Consider the following 24,594-nt stretch of genomic DNA (forward strand, 5'->3'; position numbering starts at 1 on the left):
CGCGGAGCTCCTCAAAACACTGGAAAAAGCTTCCATTTGTGCTTTTAAAAATGGTTCTGGTTGGTGGCATAGCTCAAAGGATGTCACTCTAATCGTCCACCACTGTGGTCAAGACAGAAATCTCCAAACAAATATTGGATGCTGTTACATTTTGTGGAAGCAGTCAACCCCCCAAACAATTAATCCCCCTGACTTGTGCTTTCCCTGGTCAAGAAACACCGCAGTGAAGCTGACGTTTGATTTTTGAAATGTCTCAACGATATTTTGAGCTGGATATTTAAGGTGTTCTTGGGGTCAGATTGCTCAAGTGATTTTCTTTTACATGTATTCTTACAGTATCACCATCATTTCTAAATATGTCAGAACATCCAGAACTCCAGTTAATTATTCTGGATTTTCACAAGATTTGGGGGATAACGAGACTGCGATCAAGCTAAGTTTCAAACTGTATGGATAAATCATTTGTGAAGTCACCAAAGAGATTCCAGAGGAGTACTTTGTACTTTTGAAGATCATTGTGGTGTCTCTGGCTGTCACCATCTTGACGGCACCAGACTTCTCCTATAACTGCAAAAATAGGCAAAGAAGTAGAGAGTGAGTGCTTGAAAATTCAACCCCCTACAGTTGTCACGAATAGGAGCGTTCTAGCTATTGACACCAAAACCAAGCTGTAAATATGTTTAATTCTCCTTTAAAGTTGTGCAGTTTAACATAAAGGTCTGGGGCGAGTGGCTATTTTTGGCTCTAATCATTGGCTTCATTTTCCATATCTGGTGGTTGCTGTCTATTTTAAAGCAAAAAAGATGTTTGCCCAGTTTACCTGTTTTCCTGTGAGGAACTACTCCAAGCTATGAAGTTATAGTGTTTTATGTATGACTCTGGTCACTGTTCCACAAAAATAAAGGTAAGAACTGTACCAACATGCTAACTACAGTACATATAGCTAGCTACACTGACTGCTTGCTACCCTTTCAAGCTGGCAAGTGAATTATTGTATTTAGCCACAGATGCTTTGTCCAAATATTTTAATTTCCCTTTGAAACTGTCAGCCAAGTGTTCAATAAATTATTTTTCAGGAACACCTGCATTAGCAGAGTGACATTTTTGGTAATTTCAAACATACTGTAGCAAATGTAGGTGATTAGCAAATGTTAGCATGCTAATGCTAAACGAAAATGCTCTACAGATCTCTTCAGTCTTTTCAAAATGATGTAGAAATGTGTAGAAATTGGCCTGTTATAACTGCACAAATTATGACTATTTCCAGAGCAAATGTTGACAAGTTATACTAGTCCACTGGACCATCTGCTTAAAGGTATGAAGAGGGAGATTTGTCTTTTGAGTCTGTAGACATATTGAGAGGATTTCACTTGCTCCTTTTGTGTATGAGTGGGGTGGCTAGTCAAGGCTATGTGTAGGATATCTTTGATATAGCATAATTTGTTAATGCACTTCTTTATATAGCCTGTGCAACAGTTTGCATTGGGTGGGTAGCAGCTTAAATGACCAGCTTTCAACTGAGCGACCAGAGTTCATTAAGAATCAAAAGTTCCTAGTCTCCAACCTCCCTCATATTTATTTTCTGTTTCGATGCAACTCTTTGCTTGACGTTGGTTGTATGGCCTTCCCCTCTGTCCGTGTTTCCTCCACGCTAAACGCCCTCCCTTCCCAGTTTTGCTCCAGTAACTTCTTGGCGAGCTCTTCTAAAAGGCTTAGAGTAAACAGGATTAGAGAGCATTAAAAAAATCCCCCTCTCTCCAAGTGCCATCTGCCTTTCTACCTGAGGCCATGAACTATCCTCACAGCACCATGGGACACACCTCTCTTCAGCCGCAGGGGAAGGCAAAGAAACCAGTACGTGATGGTGTTTGTCAGATGGTTTCCGATCGGGGTTCTGCTTTTCTTTTTTGTGTCTGAGGAATTCTGAACTATGCAAACTTGTAAGAAGTTGTCCATATCGCTTTCACGTGACTTGAGGGGAACTACATATCTGCTTGATCCTTTCCCGAGTCCAAGGATTTAAACACAATCACGGATTTAACATGAGCATTGAATCTTGGAGATGCGTTTTCTACTCTGTTGTATTCAGTTTAGTGGTGATATTTTTGGATATAAGGACAGGTAATGTATCAATAGTTCAAATCTTATTGCTCACTTATAATCCAAAGCGCAGGCAATTGTTAAGTCATAATTTTTTGTTGGTACCCTAGATGCAACACTGGAAGGTTCCTCGATGGGATACCTGGGCCTGCCTTACACTCAGGAGCCTGCGGTGCTTCCACAAGTCATTCGTGTATCAGAAGTCAAGGCGGTTCACGAAGGCCATGCAGTTATCTCTCGACGGAGAAGGAACATCCTTTTCCCCAGTGGAGTCAAACTGTGTGCACAAGAGACCGTTCAGCAAGTTGTTGCAAACCATCTGAGCTACTTTCACCTCAGAGGTACGAGACAACATAGATGAATTTAGATCTCAGTAAAGTGTAGATGATTTTTTTTGCAAAAGAGGTGAGGGCACACCTACAGATTTTGATGATTTTGTTTAGTCGTCCCGTCTATGCCTTCCTTGGGCAAGGTTGTTCATCTCTGCTGCATCTAGTGCAAGAATGTCAGTCGACATCTGTGTGGACACTTGTAGCAATTAGGACTCATGAGATTTGCGTTTAAACAGACTGCGGTCTACTTACAAATTATAAAGTGTGCAGGAGTGGGATGTACTGTAGTATCATACTCCTGTAACTTTATCTTAGTGGTCTGCCTTTTCAAAATAACTTCATTTTTCAATTTAATTGTCTTCAACTCCAACTGATGTAGCCAAATATGAAAAATTAGGATATTTTGTCAGCTTTACAGATCTCTCTCTTGTTTTTGTTTCCCGTCAAAGTCATGTTGCTGTTGGGTTTTTAAAGTGTAATTTTTCAGTGGTTATTCCTTTACTTACTTTACTCATTACATTTTTTATCACTTGGATGCGTCAACTTATCATCTAATAATGTATTAATTAAACTAAACGTTAAACCATTAAGTGTGTAAGATGATAAATGTTTATACAATAATTTATTCCAGCAAATACAACAGTAAAATAAAAGTGTCAATAATTAATCAATAATATAAATATAATATAATCATCTTTATACTTTTAATGCTGATACTTGCTTATGACACATTTTCCAGATAAGAATTGTTTCTGTTTATTTTGGTTGGATTTTGGTCAGGTGACTCCTCAAACAGATGCATAGTGGGAAGTACTGCAAAGAACAAAGGAGTGTTCAAAATATTAAACATAAAATAGACAGTTTTATCTGCGATTGCTTTGTAATGTGTGTGTGTGTTGGCTGTGATCAAGGTGTGATACCTGTAAGTGAACTCATGAGCTGCTGGACTCTAAGACAAGCTTGTTGGCGCTAAGAGAAGCTCTGTGCCAGTTTGTGATAGTGAAAAGTTGAGGTTTGTTATGTAAGATAGATTTGGATTTGGATGTGAACACCGGTGTCTCAGGTCTCACTGACAGTGTTGATTAGAGAAGAAGACTGGACAAGTGCCCAGTCGGCTGACTCATGAGAGGCAGTTACCGTATGTCATGACGTCGACGTGGCCTTGGACGTAAATCTGAGCCTCAGAAGGAAATAATATGTATGTCTGACAGTTTGAATTAATAATAACAGCTAACAGTCACCCAAGGAAAAACCATTTGCAAAACATTACTAGGGAAGCAAGTCCCACAGCTTTGGTTATTAAGGGGTGTCATTTCCTGGTATCACCAGTGTGTCAGGAGACCATATGGGAGGCTTTCAAGATCTTCTGGGACCGCCTCCCAGAGCAAGATGAGTACCAGAGCTGGATGAGCCAATGCCAGGAGGGCGCGGTCACCGCACAGGATATCGGCAGCTACTTCAGCCAATCAGACGAGCACCAGGCTCTGGTTAAAAAGGTGAGTGGGTGACGATTAAACCGAAATCAGAACAGATTAATAAATGACTCTGCTCATTACGTTGTTTTCCATTTCCAGAGAATGTCGACGCCCGGTTTGAAAAGGTAAAAGAAACTCTCCACCTTTAACCCCCAGTGTAACATTTCAACAATACATGTCTTATCTCATTATGCCTGTAAATGTGTCATTCTTCCTACCATCTGTAGTGAGCCCACCATATCTTGGCAGCATATGTGCAGGTAAGGTTGTCAAGACTCTTTCAACCTTACCTGTTCATATTCCCACTCATGACTTCTTGCATTTATCTGTTTTTGGAGTCTTGTGTCCCATTGCATGTGTCTGTGTGTGTATGTGTGTGTGTTAGACTAGCATCCAAGCTCAGCTGTCTGTTTGAGTTTCCTCTCTAAAGGCTAACAATATTTGCAGTATTTCATCTACCTTTTATTATTTTCAACAAATCCAGTCAAAAGACAAAAACCTTGCGATGAATTCATCCCGTCAGCGCGTTCTGCCTGAGTAGTTGCAGCATGATAAAACACATCATTGTTTTATCCATAAACCATTCAAAATACACAGAGGAGCTATTACACTGCATTTCTCCCCTGTACGGATTTATAAGCACAATACAATCATAAATCAGAGCACTACAATGTATTTTTAAGCAGATATAAGACTTTTGTTATCAATTAATTTGAATGTCTTTACGGTATTTACCTACCAACACAGGACAGCCTATTAAAAACCATTTATTAAATGTTCTATGTAGCTCATGGGAGCTGTTAAAGTATATTTTTCCATAATATTATACAGATCTTAGCCCCGAGCGTTCTCAATTATGTCAGCACTATAATGAAGAGAGAGGAAAAACTGCATTGTTTCTGGCTCCGGTAAATGTCATAACACACAAATATCCAACAGTAATGTGTTGTAATAACTAAGGGACTCAGGGCTCGGGCTTTCACTGAGACTTGTTAGCACCAAACAATATTGTTGGAGGTGAAATCTTAGTTCATTTGCTGAAAAAAAAAAATATCCTTTGACTTCTAACTGTGTGTCATCCCACAATGTGCATAACCCTTTAGCTCTTGTGTTTTGTGCATTTTCATTTTGCATGTGACTTCAGCATTGTTAAATCAATCCTCTGCTGCTCCACAGCACCCCAACACCAGGCCCAGCAGAAGTCGCTGAAGCTCCTGAGCTCGGTTAGTGTCACTCCTGATAACACAGCGAGATTCACATGCTTTCATTTAATCTTCTTGTGCTGTTTCACTTTCTGTGCTGCGCCTCTTTCCGTGTGTCCGGTGTGTGCGCTTGGCTTTAGGCCAGTTCTGCCTAAGATTTAAAATGAACCTGGGGTCAGGACAGTCTAATCGGCCACCACGGCACACGCCAAAGGTTTAAGCTCACATCCAATTCAAATAAACCAACAATCCTTTCTTACTCTTTTCCTTTTTCAACCATCCTAGAAGACGTAGCTGGAGGAGAAGAGGATACAGCTTCCATTTTACCAGAGGTGGAGGAGAGTCCAGTGAGTGTAACACACATATATGGATGTTTTACTGATGTGTGCGCTGAGCTACGAGTGTGACTGTTCGCCTTTTTTTCATGCAACAGCTGGACAATGACATTGCCGTCCAGCCTCCCACGCCTGCTGTGCTGGAGCAAGTGGTGGAGATGAGCATCCTCCTGACTGGAGAGATGTACAGCGATGACCTTAAAGATCCAGCAAGCCTCCAGTACCAAACGCTCAGCAGACAGCTTGCCGAAAAGGTTTGTATCTCCCTCTAGTGCTAATGAACCCAATATATCTACTGGTTTACAGTCTGTTGCTGATGCGTTGTTGATTTCAATAACGTGCAGGTTAACAGTGGCAGTAGGGTAACCCCAAGTGTGAGGCCTGGGTTTAAAACACATCCAGCTTTTAAGGCAAATAGTTGTTTGTGGTGAGAATACAGCTTTATGAAACATCTGGGGAATAGATAGACTTTTGCACATGCATGCGTTTGCACCGGTACTCACCTTTGAACGTAACCACGGCGGTTTTACAGCTAGTCGGAAAATTAACTGCTTTTTTTTTCCTGGCAGTCAGCTCGACACATGAATGCAGTGCACACACACACAAACATATACTTGTAAATAAAAACATTCTCAATTCGAGTCTTTTCTGGATGCTAACCTGCTTTTTTTATCGTCCGTGGGGATTAGCTAGACACATTAGATCTGCAGACACCTTCACGTGCCAACACGCGCCGCACTCACGCGAGCTCACATGCCTTGAAAAGATTAAAGCTCCATGTGTGGTGTGGAGTGGAGCGGAGGGGAGGACATGATAGTCAATGAGCATGGAGATGGGAGGACTGGAGGACAAGTACGCAGACAAAAGGCTCTGGAGGCCTATTTGCGTGCTTCTTCTTCTTCTCTGTAAAACTAAATTAACTGGGTCAGCATGTCTGTGTAACAGTGTTTGTATTGTTTTTTTCTTGTATTGTGCGGAGAAGAAAGGCCAATAATCTGCACCAATAAAAAGAGTTTCTTGCCAGTTTACTGCAGGGCAGTAGTCCTCCTTTTTAGAATAATGATGTGGGCCATAGCACAAAGGACCTTTCATTTACTTTGAACGGCATGAGTTATTTTGGAACAGTAAATATGAGTTATTGTGGAAGCAGTTTCATTCTAACCGCTTAAAATAAGAAACAAACTAGCTTTAGTCTGATGTTTGATTTTGATTTTGATTTATTTTTTCTTTGTCTTTGCAGATAGAAGACGCTCTGGAAGGGCTTCCTGGATTCAAGAGTGTGTCTGTGATCAGCTTCAGGTCAGTTCTCCTCGTCGACAAAACAACTGCAAGCTCATTTTGTAGATTTAACATTAACCATCAAAAGACATTTAACAGCTCCTCCTTGTTTTATGTAGACCGCAGAAGGACGCTCAAGGGTGAGTCATCAGATGTGGCACTTTGATCTTGCATAGTTGTCTCTATCCTGTCCTGTATTTAAGCCCCCAGATCCCTATCAGCTAGCTGCGTGAGTGTGTGTGTGACTGTGTGTGACTGTGTGTGTGTGGCCTCACCTTCATCTCACACCGCGTTTACCTGTGAGCGTGGGCACGTGTTAAGGTGTGTCACTAGTTGCCTGTGTTAATGATCTTAACGCGGTCACTCGCCTGTTAAGTGGGATCAAGATGGGCCGAACCCAGCGAGCAGGTGCTCCTCTATAGAGACGATTATCGGAGCTTTACGGCCTCGACCAGTAAGACTCTGGTGGAGGGTTGCAGAGCAGAGCGCTCAGAGGAAAGGAAAGGGTTACTCGTGGAAGAATTTCACAATGTACATTTTTTTTTTACAGTTAGTATTTACAGGAAGCAGTTTGCATTATGGAAAATATGCTTTGTTTTGACAGAGATTCAAATACGTTTATATGGTCAATATAAAACTGTAGCCAGCAGCTTGTTAGCTTAGCTCAGCACGAAGACTGGAAACAAGAGGAAACAGCTAGCCTTGTTCTGCCCAAAAGTAACAAAAACTGCCTTGCTGACATTTTTAAAACTCACTAACATCTGGTTTGTTTAATCGGGACGAAAACCGAAGTGCGCGGTGTCGGTTTTCATATTTTTATTTTTTGACCAGGACCAGTAATGTTTTGTAGTCGTCACTACGGTTGCCTTTCATATGCTCCTAGTGAAGAAATGGGTTAATATTCCATTTAAAATTTTCAAAAGTCATTATATTTTATAAACCGATAACAAACAGCTATGTTAAATTTACCTTGAAGTAAAATTAAAAGAGATTTTGACATACGTTCCCTGTACGTTATAGATCATATAATCATAATGGTGCGCACACACATACATTAAATACATTGAGAATTATGATTATTGCTGTAATTAATCAATGCAACTACTAACTGCAGACCTCAGGGCACAGCAGGAGTACAGCTCCGTCAGCCTGTCTGTGAAACTTAAGGGGGGGGGGGGACTGGATCTCCTCCTAAATAGGGCCGACTCTTGGCCGGCACATGCTCAACCGTCCGCCAGAAACCCAACAAACTAGGTCAGAGTGGAGGGCTCCCAGTAGTCAAATGAAAGCTGATAGATGGCTTTTTCCAGGGCCTGGAATCTCTTGTGAGGTTTCCATGTTTATTATGATGAGATTGATCATTGTGCTGACTCGGCTGTTTTTGCCCTATACAGTCGCGCTCCTGCGTTCCAAACAGGAATAAATCACCGCAGTCATCAGTCATGTGCAAGCCCTCTACAACTCTTTTAACAGGTTTGACGTTAAATCAAGCTAATGCCCGAATGGTTTTCTTCCTCTTAGAGGACTCGCTCTCTCATGCTCTCTTTTTGTTAATGTGTACGTGAGACCGATGTTAAATGTTTGGTCGTGATAAATTGACTGGGGAATTTCATGACAATGAATGAGAAACCATCTCATTCTTAGTTAAATATTTAGGTGCCCTTTAGCTGAGCAGCTAACCCGTGGCACTAATTAATGCTAATAATAACTTTTGAAGCGGGAGATTAGAGTTGGAGAATATGGCTGAAATCAAAACCACAGCATAAATCTTTAGAGGACAAAACAATCTCACTGCAAGGCCAGTAGCTTGAGGAAAAACTGGAGGAGGGATGAGTAGATTTCGCAGTTTTCTATGAATGGCAAATATCACCTAAGGAAGGAGTAAAATGGTGGTTGAGCCTATGACCCACCGATGAAATAATAATCCTTGTATTTACAGTGTTTGGAACTTCTTTGCAGTGATAGATCCTAAATAACACCTGCAATTACCATTTGCCACCACAGAGGCCGCCAAAAAGAACAAAATGTTCTTTGAGATCGCCACTTTAACAGAAGCGCGGCTACGTTTACAGATTCCAACTTTACTGTTGGAAATAAAGTAAACTATTAAGATAAACTGTATATGTTTACATGCCCTTTACTTACAAAAGTGATACAAGGAGGTTTATTGGTACACAAGACGTGAGAGGATGTGTAGATGGGAGTGAGACTTCCTGATAGGTAGGGGTACACCTCAGGAAGCCTGATTTCCGTAATGAAAGATGGAGGGGGTTGATAATCGAGATGACAGAGGGGGTTAAGACCCACCTTTTGTAGGTAAGTGTGGGAAATAGAGAAATATGAGGCTTAGTCTTGTTCCTGATCTTAAATCACAGTTTTTTGACATCCACAAAGTGGTTCTGCTCATTTTGGAGAACAAAAGAAGAAGTTATATCCAAAAAAGAGCATAAAACACGAGCAACAAAGATGTTTTGCCACTCGTCCAAGTAGCTTCTTCAATTCTAAGAGTCTGGTGGGTTTGTTGCTTATCAGAAACTTGTTGTTGGAGGAAACTGTCTTCTTTTCCCAATGAATGGTGCTTTAACGACCCAATATCAGCCAGAGGGTCCAGTCCCAAGGTGTAAATGGGGGTGAAACTGTACAACACAGTCTTGCATTGACTGGATGTATGAACAACGTTTTTGTGTCTGCAGGCTGGATGGCGTGGTGGTGGACTATGCCGTCACGGTGGTGGTGGACGGAACAGGAGTGAGCACTGAGCAGCTGGACTACCTGACCCTGCAGTCAAACCGAGTGGAGAACTCATATCAGGAGCACGCCACAGTGGTCTACACCATCAGCGAGGTCAAAAATGTTCTCACCGATGCCCTTCATTACGACGAGCTGGAGACTGGTAAGCTGATGGCCAGCGCACTACTGCCAGTCTTCCTAAAGATATTCCCCGCAGTGCAACAGGACACCCACATTCCTCCAGTGTAGCTATTTATTTAATTTGCATGGCAGTGAAGTCACCGGGAATACATTGGCAGACGTGGCGCATGAAGTGCAGGGCAAACCTCCATGTGTCACATCAAATAGAGCCACAGAAGACCCCGCATTGATATTACAACATACGGTACACCACTTGAGAAAACATTCCAGGGTTTTAATAGTCTCATCTGTTTCTTATTTGACTTCTTTTTCTGTCAAAGTCGACAGAGATGTATTTATAAGAAGTTTCAGCCCAAAAGTGAGCCATTTTTAATGAACAAATAACAGAGTCATCAGTTATAGGAACTGTGTATTTATTCTGTGCTGCAGTTTAATCCTTGTCATTAAATGGTCGGCAGAGGAGAATTCAGCAAAAGTGACGTTTGAAATTTGAAGACTTTGTTTTTTTGGCTTCACTTTGATCCTTTATTTTGGCTTGCGCACTGTGGTTAACTCTTAAAGGAGAACTTTGCGGGTCTTGCGTTACACTCGTGTGACGTTATCAGACTCGTGATGGATGGTTTCCGAAAAACGAGATCAAAATTGGTGCAGAAAAAGCAGAGATATCATCACTTTATATTCCTGACAGCATCATTTCTTTAAAAAAAAACTTGGTGGCAATATTACCCACAATGCAACCCAATTGCTTCGGTTAAGGGTTAGGTGTGTTAAGCTAGTAGCTGTTGTCTCTAGCTTCTAGCTTTGAAATCTAGGTGAAATAAGACCTATCTGATTTTAAAATTCTTTTTTTTTTTTATTTTGAAATATCAGCCCCGTGTGACCCTTTTCATGTGAAGTACTCCTTTTGCTCACAGCTGTTGCAGACACAAAGCCAACACACGTAGATTCAGGCACTCAGTAAGTAGGTTAGCTAGCTCCTACTTTCTGCTGCAGCCCTTGAATGATGTGATAATGTCTAAACCATCTCCTCCACCTCCTGCAAGATTTCTTGTTTTTAAAGAATGCGTGTCATTAGTTTACTGCGTTATTGAGCTCCTCTGGAAATGGATGCCCCGTGATGCTCGCATTAGTTATAGTCTGTGACATCTGAAATAATGGCTAAACACTCTCATATGGTTGACATGTGTGGCTGGGGAACTTAAAAACACAGCTTGGCTTTGTTTTTCTGCTTTGGAGGTGATGCAGTAATAGCCTTGGCCCACAGTGGCTGATATTCACTCCAGATTTTTGCACTGATTTGTAGATATTTACCCCTGAAGGTAACGCTGTCAAACTGCAGGATATCAACGCTGAAATGCTTACAGTTTAAAGGATTTTGTAGACTCTGGCAGGCAGAAATATTTAGGCTGTTTGGCGCACTTGCCTTTTGTGTGTCAGTTTGTATTAATAGTTGTTTCTCCTCTGGTTCCACAGTGTCTGAGGTTCCTGAGTCTGTCAACACTGCAGATGGAGCCACAGTGAGTAACAAGTTACCTCCACGACTGTCATGACAACAATCTCTCCCCAGGTGTTCCAGCTGCTCTGAGCTCTGCAAAGTTGATGAATAACTTTTTGTTCGAGGACGCTGACGACTGCAGCATGACTGATGTTGCGATAACCTATAACTGGCTTGAGACGTTATCCAGACTACACCAGTGTAGGTGGGGGATGAGCTCACCAGCGAGGATGAAGTGAAGCTTTCAGGATTAGTTTGGCTCTTGCTCTAATAATCCACTGCTATTCTGGGGCAAAGACAGCAGCGCAGCACACCACAGCGAGTCAACAAGAGAGACTGCACACATGAGTTTATTCAGACGAGTAATACCATCTTCATTTGTGCTGTCTTGTGGCTGAGTGCGCTCTTTAATGATAATCAGAGTTTGGGTTGCGCTGAATGTGTCTGCTGGTTCGCTTTATTGTGATTAATTTGACTCATTAAATGAGTTGGGACAGTTTGGCAAATTTCTCCCCAGTAATTGATTTGCAAGCAAGAGCTCAGGGCTACTGTGCCACCGAAGCACTTTGCTGCCCTTGTTTGGATTTGGAACACTTTAGGTTCAGCTGCCGGGTTTCCAAGCTTTCATATTGTTGCAGCTTGGAGTAGGCCACCCAAATAAATATACAGACTTTCATAGTGTTATTGTGCGATGCATTTAAATCATTATTAAAAAATATGCTTTGGGTGTAGGAGGTGCCTTTATGCAGTGAGCTAAACACATTTTCAGTAAAGGATAAAGACAGCAGATTATGGTCGTCGCTACTGCGAGAACAAATTAAATGTGTCAGCACAGTAACACGGAAACTAGTTTCTTAATAGTAATGACTGTGCTAGGAAAAATCTCCCGTCAAAGTCTAACATTAGGCTCTTAAAGGAAGTGTAGCACATTAATTAATAAGCACAGATGATAAAGTCTATTTGTGATTTGATGCAGGTCAGTGCTGTTGATGAGCCACCAGAGGTCTTGACTCTAGAAGAGGACATCAACGATGACGTCCTGCAGGAACCCTTCGAAACCAACACAGCGGCAACAGCAGAGAATGATGTTATTGTTCTGGAGGAGAGCACCGTCGTATCTCCACCTCTTGTCCTGACAACTATCGCACCTGAAACTGGCAGTAAGTGCCGACCCTGCCGAAACAAGCATGTGTTCTCTTGTGTTACTTTCAATTTTTCTTTCTGATTTTTTAAGAAAGCTTTTTAAGAAATAATTTCCTCCACTTTCTGGAAATATTAACCTCCCACTCGTTTAAATTTATATCTTTCAGTTCCTAAAGTCAAATATTTTCTTTGTGAGCTCTGAAAAGAGGCAGCCAGTTTCTATAAAAGGAGACCATTAGATTGAGTTTCTCCTCATCTGTGTTTTTCCAGGCATTCAGGAGGAGGGTCTGTTGCTAGAGGACATTGTGCAGACTCCAGCTGCAGAGACCCCCCCACGTGAAGAAATCCCAGCTGAGCTTCCCTCGCCTGAGCTCCCAGGGAGCGGCACATTGCCTGAACCGCCAGTGGAAATCGAGGCCTCCGGTTCAGGCACAGAAGACATGGAGAGCTTGCTCGAACCATCTACAGCCACAGCAGAAGAAGAGGAAGTGTCCCATGAAGAGACCGCAGATGCTGCATCTAAAGCTGAAGCAGAGAAAGTTGAGGTCGCTGCAGTGGGAGAAGAACCTACTGCAGCTCTGGAAGAGAAGCATCTGGATGAGGTTGTTGTGAATGAGGCAGAGATTCCAGAGGAGCTTGAGGTCTCCACAATAACAACTGAAACCACAGAAGAAGAAGAAGAAGAAGAAGAAGTCTTGCCTGCGCTCGTCCCACCTCCACAAACAATAGATACTGTGATTGAAGCATCAGAGCCAGAGGCAGCAGTAACAGATCTGCTTCCTGTTGGGGAGGACACATTGGAGGGGACATCAGAAGAATCCCTCCCAGATATTCCACCTAGAGAAGAGGACGTTATCCCAGAATCACCGGAGGAAGACGCAGCCATTAATGTGGTACCGGAGGAACCTGCATTAGAAGATGAGTTAAAGGAAGAGACTGCACCTGAAGCTCCGTTAGTAGTAGTAGCAGTGGAGGAGACAACAGAAACTCCAGTGATCTCAACCGAGGATCTCACAGAGGATGAGATCTTACTGGTGAACGTAGAAGATCCAGAGTCACCAGTGACCGACTCCCCGAGCCCTGCCCAAACGACTGCCCTGTCTCCAGAGAAGGAGTCACCTTTCACCCGTATCTCTGACGTTGACCCTGCTTCTGAGGGCCTGCCTGACATAGTCATCCCTTCACTGGTGGAGGTACGGCAAAAGAATCAAAGAGATTTTAGGTGTTAAACAGATGTCTTCATCTAAAAAGATGCAGCACTTGGGTAGACACGGTATGCTGCTGTAAGCTACTGGCTGAAGAACATCACATCTTGTAGTCTACCAGTGCTGATACATTTTTGTCCATTTTCATCCATATCTTTGGAGCTGTTAACTATTTAAGGCGTCTATATTACGATATTCTTGTATTTCCCTTGGACATTGAAAGCTAATCAGCCTACCTTGCTAATTACGGCTGTTTTCTGCTAGTTAGGTTTGTCCCATATTATCTTTCTTTCGTTGTCCAGATGTGATGATGATGTCCTGTCACCTCAGCTATTCAAACATTACCCTATAAGCAGTGTTCAAATCACAGATAGGGCTAAATAACGTCAACGTTGGCCTTGCAGCTGGTTAACTTACTTGTATGTTTGTCAGAATTTTGCACCAACCACCTTCCACATTTCCACCCCCAGATCCAGACCACTAATGAAGGCCTGGACGACGCCACTATTGGAGACAACGGATTTGACGTGATTCATTATGGTTATGGCTTGACAAACCACACAGAAGAGGGCAGCACTGGATTCCCGTTCAGCGTGGGGCACGGCACGGACCAGGCCAGCATCGCCATGCCTATAAACCCTGGACGGGCGCTGATTGTTTTCTTCAGCCTGAGGGTGACCAACATGGCCTTCTCAGAGGACCTCTTCAACAAGAGTTCTCCAGAGTACAAAGCTTTGGAGCAGCGATTCATAGAGCTGGTAACCACCTACATTTTACAGTACTTGTGCCTTTCAGTCTTCCCACTGTTGTGTCAGATTCTTTGCCATGTCACATCAAATTGCACGTTTTTCAATCTTTACCAGCTTGTGCCCTACCTTCAATCGAACTTGAGCCACTTTGAGAACCTGGAGATCCTGAACTTCAGGAACGGGAGCATCGTTGTCAACAGTCGGATGAAATTTGGGAAGCCGGTGGCTCGTGGGGTTACGACCACTGTCTATCTGATCCTTGAGGACTTCTGTAACACAGCCTACCAGACCATGAACCTCGCCATCGATAAGTACTCGTTGGACGTTGAGTCAGGTAGGTCGTCAGTGATGCACACCTCATGCACAGCGCAGCGTGGTGCCGTTTTAGCTTAACTCACGGTGATGACGAAGCCAGGAGTCACAGCTCTGTAATTAGTGAGCTGCCAGCCTCTGTTACATTTGAGCAAGGCTAAATGCTTCCTAGGTTTTCAATGTTAAGCTAACTGGTTACTGGCATTCTCCCTGAAATGCCAAACAACTCTTAACCGAGTGTAATCTCAGAACATTGTCTGTTAAAATAATAATCACTGTGTGTGAAAAGGCCTGAGAAACCAGGGGTTAACTCTCAGTTGTGACGCATGGCACAGCGTGGTTTCAAACTGTGAGTGTCACTCATGGTCACATCAGCTGAGAAGAGTTAATCGAGGCTTCCTTGGACTGCAGCCATGCTAACACATATTATTAAAGGCTTACCGTGTGAGCAGTTTCACACGGCATGCATTACACCCCTTTTAGTTTCTATCTTTGTAGAACAGCATTTCCTCATGTCATATCAAACGTTAGGTGTCAATGTGAGAACATCAGTAAACTTGATTATTTCTGATATAGATAGAGGCTTGTGTTAAAATGTCAGTCATCACCAAAATACATTAGTATGAGTCCGTATGTCCCTTAAAGACTTATTGAGATCATATTTTAAAAACTATCTTAGCTATTTAGCGTTTTTTGTAAGAGTGTCTTAATATTCCAGGTGTAGTTGTGTGAGTTTGTGTTTTATTTTGGAATTAAGTTCAATCATTTATCATTTTGTTAATTGCCAGTAATAATAAACTGTTGGGACATTTCAGCCTGAAAACTTGGTTTGGAAAGAAGCATTTTTCCATTGCAACATTCATAACTAATCAACAACTACTGTTAAAGACGTAAGTTTGCGTCATAAGCACAACGTCATCCGATCATGTTGCTCAATCTTGATTTGCACGTATTGTATGTGTCATTACCTTTTACTAACCGAACCCTGCCAAAGAAAACAACAAAAAAAACCACAGATCTCTTTTGTTGCAAAAGTTCCGAACACTTTAGTTCCAACTTTTTAAGTCAGCACTTCTCTGTGTCTGTAATTTCCAGGCGACCAGGCCGACCCATGCAAGTTCCAGGCATGCAACGAATATGCGGAGTGTAAAGTGAACAAATGGTCTGGGGAGGCGGAGTGCGTCTGTAATGCTGGCTACTTCAGCGTGGACGGCCTGCCCTGTCAGAGTATCTGTGAGCTGCAGACTGACTTTTGCCTCAATGACGGCAAGTGTGACATCATCCCTGGCCAGGGAGCCATCTGCAGGTGGGTGGGGATTAGGGGAAGTGATCTGCTTGTGTGTGGGGAAAAGTGTCTGAGTTTGCAGGTTTGCAAGGCTGGGACTCCGTCACATAACACTAAACAGATTTTCAAGTGTTATTGCAGTTCGCGCAGGAGACCAGAGTCTGCTAGTTTTAAAGCTGGTGCGCTTGGCAGGAAGTTGGACATGGGGAGATGGAGGGATGTACCCCAATTTGGTCTTTGTTTTTCTATGTAGCCTCATGAATTATAGTCATAAACAACTAAATGAAACAAAGATTTAGCTGTGCACCCTTTTTGGCTACAAAAACCAATTAGGTGTCCTCAAAGATTTATATTTTTGGCTTAGAATAAATTCATCAAGTCAACATGTGGCGCACTCAAACTTCTGGCATCACTATGTTAATTTATTTACACCCTTCGGCATTAAATGTGGTGTACACAAATGAAAACAATGACCACCATTTGTGGAGGGGTTATTGCTAAGATTATTAAGATTTTTGTTTACTGCAATATTGTGCATGATTTAAACAACCTTACTTTTTAGATCATTATAATCCCGTCAGACTTTATGTCCATACTTAATTGTAATTAAACTATTTCTAAGGATTACTCACAAACGTATTTTGCAGTGTGTGTGTGTGTTTTAATGTATGTGCATGTGTTTCCATGCCAAAACAGGCATTTTCATTGGATTAACGTGTGTAAGATGATATGGAAATAACGCAAATCAGTGACAGAAACATGTCCGCTGGCTCTGCTCAGGCTATTGTGTGTGTGGTGCGCTTTAAATCGAGTGATTATGAACAGACACAGGCGAGACTGCTTGCCAGGACGAGTGCTAACCTTTGTTTCGCACCCACTACCACATCATAAAACAAGCATGCAGCTCCAGATGCTGTTGGATTGTTATTTACCTTACGCCGTCCAGCCAAGAGCATTGCATTGCTCCATGGAGACGGGAAACAAACACGTGAGGAGATTTTTATTCCGAAGCGAGGTATTAGTACTGAATACAGAACGTTATGCTATGAAACTTGTTAAGGACAAACTACAAGCATCACTGAGCATTCAATCAACTTTTTTAAAACACGATTTGTACTGTGTAACCTTTGACTGGCTCTTTTAGCACGAGTGGAAAGTATTTTATCGCACTGTTGAATTTGTCACTTTCAGGTGCCGTGTTGGGGAGAACTGGTGGTACAGAGGAGAACACTGTGAGGAGTACGTATCCGAGCCGCTGGTGGTCGGCATAGCGATCGCCTCTGTAGCTGGCTTCTTACTGGTGGCCTCCGGAGTCATCTTCTTCCTGGCCAGGACGTTACGGGATCAGTACGACAAGGATGAGTCGGAGGACCCCATACGGTGAGGATTACCGGTCGAACACTGCGTGCTCAAACAGTCATCAGTGATCCCCAGAGACAGCATTAGTCATGTCACTGTTTTAAATGGCACAGAGCAGCAAGAGTTATTTGAGAGTTTACGTGTATGTTGTAAACCTTCATGTGAACAGAGGTAACACAATGGCAAAACAAAAAGAAAAAGAAGAAGGGCTCTTATGGGATTAATATTTTGCCATAATTTGAAACTGCAAAAGGTTGAAAGAGAATAAATGGAGCAGCAACTGAACTCTGTAAATATGCCGAGTGATTGGACTATACTTCATCAAATACTAAGAAACAGACAAACAACGCTGCCAAAAAATCATCCGACTTGAAAACCAGTTGTGCAAATATACATGTGTCGAAGTTTTAAATTATGACGTAGATTCTTGCAGCCAAACAATTTTTAAACTAATCGTTGTACTAAGAGAACATTTTCCCATCTTGTAAACTATCAATCTCCTAGACGCATGAACCTAAAAAACATTTTAACTGATTTTAATGTTTGACACAAAATATTCAAAGCTCAATTTTAAGTATTACAAATACTCAATTATGTATGTTAGACTTAGATGCATTCATTGAAGTTGCATCCAAAACCACAATTCCATTGTTTTAAATGCGGTTTTAATTCAATCTGCCTTCCATTGCAGCTGTGTTTCTGTATATAAACTAACTGTGCTTGCTTGATAGTGAACAGAAATTCTTAAATTTAGTGTGTTTGACGAGTTTACCTCCTGTAAAGTAATCGGGCTTTAGAGTAAACAAGCCTATTTTCTTGAGGAGACAGACTCAGTTGAGAAATCCCACGTCTGCATTCTCAGTTCGACGGCCAAAATTGTCCACAGCACCATCTCTTTGTCCCTCTTAACTTACATCAATGCAGCTACCTGTCTTCCTCTGCCCGGGTGTTTGGAGTCTGGTGATGCCTTTGTTTGCTCCTTCCTTTACTTAGTCGCTCTTTAAAAGTCAAGCACAAAGTGTCTGTTTGCTATCCATCAGCATGCTTGCGTGTCTGGTACAGATCCCAGAGCTGCCTGTTAAGATTCCCTGCGTTAACCTCAGCCATTTAAGAGATCTGATATGGTGCTGATCTATTTCTAAGGTTATTAAAGGTTAATCCTCCCTAATGACTTATTCAATGCAACTAAATATTCTTGTCTGGCTTCCTACTTGATCTACGGCTCTGTTTTTTTACATCCTGTCTCCACGCTGTGACTGATTTCTCACATTGTTGTTTTGCAGGCGAACAGAGAGTCTTCCATCTTTGGAGAGAGCAACCAAGTACAACCCCATGTATGAGAGCGAGGCCACCACGGGCTACAGCCACTACTACCGCCGCTATCCTGAAGCTCCCCTGTACAGCAGCGCCAGCGCCGAGGCCTCCACTGACTTCAGCAGCGAGGAGATACGACACATCTACGAGAACAGCGAACTGACGAAGGAGGTGCGTGTGAAGAGATGTCTCCTTCTATACACCGTTACTTCTGCTGTCTAGCTGAACATTAACCAGAAGTCATACCCAAGTCTTTGTCCTCTGGAACTGGTGCAGTGATTATTTTATAGCGCGGCGTCTGACAAAATACATCGTTTCGCAAAAGGCACGCATAAAAACACCAAGCAAGATTTTGAAGAATGACGTGCACTGAAGAATGTTATGAAAAGCTCAAGTTTTATGCTGAAAAAGAAAAACATTTTTAGGCTCCCTAATTTATACAGTTGTTCAGAAAGTGCAGGTGGGAAATGTGTTTTGCTGAAGGGTTTCTGGATTGCGGTTTACTGACCCAGGGCAACACACATTACTTTCCATTTATTCATCTAAATTTTACCTGTCAAGGATCTGATTAGGAAATCTCAGGTGGCTAACATCATCTGGATTTTTGCAGCCCCTTAAAAAAGCCATTGTAGGTTTTTTTCTGACTTTAAAATGTCATGTTTTGATTGAGCCACAGCCTGTTCAGTTTACTGTTTATCTGTCAGTGATGTAATGTTTCTCTTGACTGATATCATGTGTTTCTGCAGGAAATCCAAGACAGGATACGCATCATTGAACTCTACGCTAAGGACCGGCAGTTTGCTGACTTTGTACGGCAGCATCAAGCGTAAGTGCCTCTCTTGTTTCTCCCCCCTGGAGACTGTGATGAGATAAAGAAATGGGCCAAATAACACAGGAGATGAGGAAACAGGGAAGTTAGTTTGAGATATAGGAGGTTGGCAACATCAGAGTGAAGAAACTTTGTTAGTGGAGAGGAGATGAGGGGTCCGGGGCGTGCCAAACCAGTGCAGAGACGGATTTATCATTCCCAAATCTTCACCATCCAGGCCTGAGGCTGATACAGTGAGCCAGAAACCATTACGAGATGCAGACATTCCTTCCACTGCCAACAGCCCGGCAGTACTGTAGCAGTCTGTAGTGGCAGTGATTGTTTTTAAGTCGTATCTGGCTGTAAATCACCCCTCTGTGTGCCATGTAGAGACTTCATGCCAGACAAAGCCGAGTTAAGTTTGTACAGTAAATAAAGTAACAGATTTACGAAGATTAAATTTAATGTGTTTGTTTACGTATTTTCATGTGCTGCAGTGTCCTGGATACTCGCAGAGAGAGCTCCTCTGTGCAGACATGAAACGTTCCTGTGAACAACAAGGTATTTATCCTTCATTTGAACACTGTGTGAGCTTTATGGGTTTATTAACTAATCCTCAATCCTGACACCTTTTGATAAAAAGATATCCTGTATGTAAAAGCTACACTACATTTAGCCAAAGTTAAACTTCTCAATAAAGAAATTGTGGTGGATATTGATATAAATATGTAATAGGTTCTTATTCTAAACGAGAGGTCTTCAACAGGGGGTCCGCGGACATTTTTTTTATATTGCCCCCCGCAATTTTTTCCACAAATTTAAAAGTTTTTAAATACACATATACATAAGTATGGGGTCCATTAGTTTGGGAGTCCTTGGCCTGGAAAATGTTGAAGACCCCTGTTCTAAACTGTTTTATTCAAGAAAATGTTACAGTTTCTGGAAATGGAATAAATCAGGGCACATAAGAAGCAAACAGACACCAAATGATAGAGGTCGTTTATCACTTCTAATTTTTAAGGATTACTATAGACCAGCCTTTGATTGTTTACTGTAAAACTACATAGATGTATGCGTCTATTGACAATGCAATGGAAAAAATAAATAAATAAAGATTAGTGACCCCTTATGCTCTAACCATTAACCCTTCACAGGGCACTCATTGAAATATTTGGAAATTCAAAATTTCAACCCTAATGTTTGTCAGTGAAGTTACCATATATAGTTCCTTGCCCTTAAGTGGTAATCAAATGTAAACATGTATTTAGACCATTAGAACAAAGGTGCTCATTCAGGCACTTGTCAACATACACATTATCACATTAGACAACATTAGGCCACGTCTTTGTGGTACGTAATAAAGCATTTACACTCAGTGTTCATGCAGAGGTAGACCATGAAGACAACATTTGACCTGAGAAAGTTCAACTGATTGGCTGGATGAAAACCGCATGCTTCTAAACCTCCTAAACCAATTTAAAATGAGTGAAGAAGTTACCAAATATGGTTCTTCGCCCTATAAAGAGTTAACCATGGGCTATCAAGACACTGCAGATGTCTAAGAAGTGAAATTTAAAGTAGTTCTTTCATGATTTAGGATGTGAATGATCTAGTAGCAGTGACATTGCATCCAAGTGCGTAGTAGAACCTGCTGCAACGGCAACTTCATCGTAAAAATGCAGTTCTTCTCAAGAGCCAGTGTTGGGTTTATTCCTTTAAGGCTCAACAATCAAAGCTAAAACAAAGGCAGCTGGATTTGGTTGAGTTTTCTTGGAGACATCTCACTAATCAAGTGGATTCTTCGGTTCTGAATGCCTGGTGGGGAGTTTATTTTTTTTTTATTTGACCTAGATGACTGCAAACCTTCACAGACGTGGAAGAGAACCCACTCCCTGTGTAGATATAAAGGGCTCATTTTAAGATAAGATAAAATACGATAATCCTATATTCCTAAATCTTGCACATTAGACCTTTGAGAATGAGAAGCTACCACCAAGAGCTTAGTTTTAGCTTAAAGCCAGGAAATAAAGGAAAACAAGGACTGCCACTGCCCAAAGGTAACAACATCTACCTCTCCAAAGCCAATTAATAAGCAGATGATATCCAATTTGTTTAGTATGAACATAAACCAAAGATAAATTGCTGCTTTCTGTATGCTATATCTTGTCTGGGAGCAGTTGCCAGGTAAATGGTGGAAACTTCTGGAAAATAATCTGGCACTTACTCCCTCATAAAACAGAGAAATAGTTTGTGTCTGTATGGATTTTTTTTTTTTCCTTTGGCAGAACCCAATGTTCAGTTTTAGGCTATGCTTTGTGGCTGCTGGCACCAGCTTCATATTTTGCACTTTGACATGAGAGTGGTATCAATCTTTTCATGTAGCCCTCCGCAAGAAAGTGAATTAACATATTTCCTGAAATTTGAAACGTTTAACTGCTGGCTCACCTGTGTCCTCTTTGCACATAAATCACATAAATCAAAGTAAAATAAGCATTTCCAAAAAAACATATGGTGGCTGAAGACTGTGTGCATGTATGTGTAATGTACGGTACATCTGAATGAGGCTGAGACTCCTATTTATCTTCACAGAAACATGCCCCCGTGTCGTAAAACGAAGCTCCCCGTCGAGACCTTCTCCTAATTCACCACGTTTCCCAGAGCCTGGACTGCATGCTTCAAAAGGGACCGTCTTTCAGCATACTACTCTTGTAAACTCAGCAATAGGTCTGCGTCTGCCCCACCCTGTGTGGGCAGAGGTGTTGACGGTTCTTCCTCTTCCTCCGTCCTCCGTCCTCGTGCCTTCTCTCGACTGGGTGAGCTCGTTGCGACATCAAGGGCCGTGTCTGCTGCTCATCTACTGGACATATCCCTGTAGGGAAAACTGGACTGCATCCTGTTACTTGAAAAGTTGTCAGACACTACGCAACAAGTAGTAAATAATGGTTTCTTTTGTCCTATCTGTCCATTCATAAAAAGAGAAGAACATAAACTGTGAATATGTACATAGCTGAGTGGGCGTTTGTTAGTGAATAAGGCTATATTTTAACAGTTTATATATTTTTTTGTCTCTCTTATTCCCACATTTACTCTTTAGGTCTTTTTTAGTCAATGGTGCTATTTGAATTTCAGAATTTCAGTTTTTACAATTCGAAAACAAAACCAATGGACATTAGAGGAAATTAAATGCACTTTTTTCCTTTCTGGCAAAGTCAGACAAGAAGCTCAAAGACTGAAAACACAGAGACAGTTCATACGACTCATTACGAAGTGAACCAAAGCAGACCGTTAGATGGCAAACTGCTATTTTTACACATTTGTTCTTTTGTATGGTTTAAAAGGCAAGATTCAGTGTGTTAATTTGGGAGCTTTGGCATGAATTCAGATTCAAAGTTCTGCTGAAGCTCTTGATCTGCACAGTCCACAATGGATGGGACGATCACAAACTGATTTTTTTTATTTTGGCTCGGCGGAAAGAAATCAACACATTTTTCATGGGTGGATTCATTAATTTAAATGGGGAAATGTTCTTGGGAAGGGTTCAGAAAGCTCCCAGCGACACTAGTAGCCTGATCAGTCAATAAATTGTCCTTGGCGACTACACTTAAATATGCTCAACACAGAAAGTAAATCTGACGGCTGTCCTTCTGAAAACATTGTCTGTTTGGATTTGCCTTTAAAGATGGTTACGCAACCTATTGAAAGAGCCGGGGTTATCTGTTCCCCTTTGCTTCCAGTCTTTATGCTAAGCTAAGCTAACTGCCTACAAGCTGTAGCATTGGATTTAATGTGCAAATAAAAAAAGAGTGGCATTGATCTTCCCATCTAAATCTCTGCCAGACAACAAATAATTTCTATTGTCTGTTCATTATCATAAAAACAGTCTTTCACAGTCTGAGTGTTGATTGGTAGATGGTTCATTTCGGGTATTTTTCTACTGGCAGGTGTTCTGCCGTTTTCTTAAGAGCTCCATCAGCGTTAAGCTTTGGAGTTTGTGAATGTATGACAAGGCAGACTAGAGCGAAAAAACAGTGGTGAGGGAAGAAAGGCAGAGAGCATGAACCCTCTATAGCTCTGTGATCCAGAAATAAGTGAAAACACGTTTCAGTGGAAAAATGCTCTGAGGCAGGCGGCCCAGGGATTTGATCAAATGGTCTGCTTTCAGATGTCACATGTAATGCAATTGAAAGAGCAGGAAAACCAGGAAAAAGCAAGCTGATAAACAACATATGCCGTCTGGAAAGACAACTTCAAGCTTAAAAAGAAACTTTAAAGACACCAGCAATTCTTCAGAAAAAAAAAACGAAAATCTGTCCTGTGACTACTTATTCGGCTACGATCCTGCTCCTCAATTTGAAACATTCTGACAGACTAATTCCAGCGTTTTTTCTTTCGTATTTTCATCTCTTCCTCTCTGGACTTGTTGTACTTGACCCTTCTCGTCCCTCGAGTGGACCCTCACAGCTGCAGCTGATTATGATCTGTAGGCTTTCAGTTCGCTGTCGGCCAGTGTGTTTCTTTTAGGAGGTCGCAATCACGTGCGTAGATCACTCATAGATAGCTCCTTGTTTACATCACCTCCTTCTTGTCTTTTCCTTCCCCTTCAGACGTCAACACAAGCAAAAGACTGTGGCGTAGCAGACTATTGCGACAATGTCTTGCCTTTTGCAATCCGTGTGTTTATTTTTATATGTATGCTTTTGTGTGCGTCCGCAGACAGTTTCCGTCACTGCCCTTTAACATGGACAGCTTGTCCATAGGTAAAAACAGCCAATCATCACATACAGTGTTCTGTCATGTAAATAACATTATAGATGCTGATAGGAGTTGTACTGTAGAATGTGAATCATGTGTGTTTCCTATGTTGAAATATATGGACATATTCTTTTTATACTGATAACTGATGTTAACTCGGTTATCGTATCGTGCAGCTGTGTAAATGACTAATAAAAAAGTGTAATGGTTGGGTACAAAAATAAAATGTTTTATATAAAATGTAGAATCCGGTCCTGTGGTGGTATGTAAATAACTTTACTTAAAAGTTGCTTAAAAATTGTGCAAGCTAGCAGAGTAGCATACTCCATGCTACACTGCATTTATATACAAACTGCTCAGTAGCAAATAAATCAACATGATGACAATGCTATAATGTAACCGGTGCACCGATCAGGCATAACATTATGACCCCCTGCCTAATATTGTGTAGGTCTCCCTTGCGCCTCCAAAACAGTTGTGACTCAGAAAATGGACATGGGACATAAGGGTGTCCTGTGGTGTCTGGTAACAGGATGTTGTTAGTGGGGGCCTTTGGGTCTTATGAGTTGAGGGGAGGGG

General features: G+C 41.7%; 1 protein-coding gene across 1 annotated transcript; it reads left to right on the plus strand.

Moving 5' to 3' along the window:
* Positions 1-2,042: 2,042 nt before the first annotated feature.
* impg2a (interphotoreceptor matrix proteoglycan 2a) lies at positions 2,043-22,369 on the plus strand (the record flags this gene model as incomplete). Its single annotated transcript, XM_084545353.1, is given in 22 exon segments — positions 2,043-2,121; positions 2,211-2,441; positions 3,762-3,928; positions 4,007-4,032; positions 4,135-4,167; positions 5,084-5,130; positions 5,395-5,456; positions 5,543-5,701; positions 6,691-6,743; positions 6,842-6,862; positions 9,416-9,615; positions 11,067-11,110; positions 12,065-12,248; positions 12,502-13,424; positions 13,907-14,194; positions 14,300-14,519; positions 15,593-15,803; positions 16,974-17,162; positions 18,425-18,626; positions 19,202-19,281; positions 19,761-19,824; positions 21,853-22,369. Coding segments are annotated over 21 exon segments (3,462 nt in total). The 3' UTR covers positions 19,804-19,824; positions 21,853-22,369.
* Between the last annotated feature and the right edge of the window lie 2,225 nt (positions 22,370-24,594).

This window comes from Chelon labrosus (assembly GCF_963514085.1).
Source record: "Chelon labrosus genome assembly, chromosome: 5".
Taxonomy (NCBI): Eukaryota; Metazoa; Chordata; class Actinopteri; order Mugiliformes; family Mugilidae; genus Chelon; species Chelon labrosus.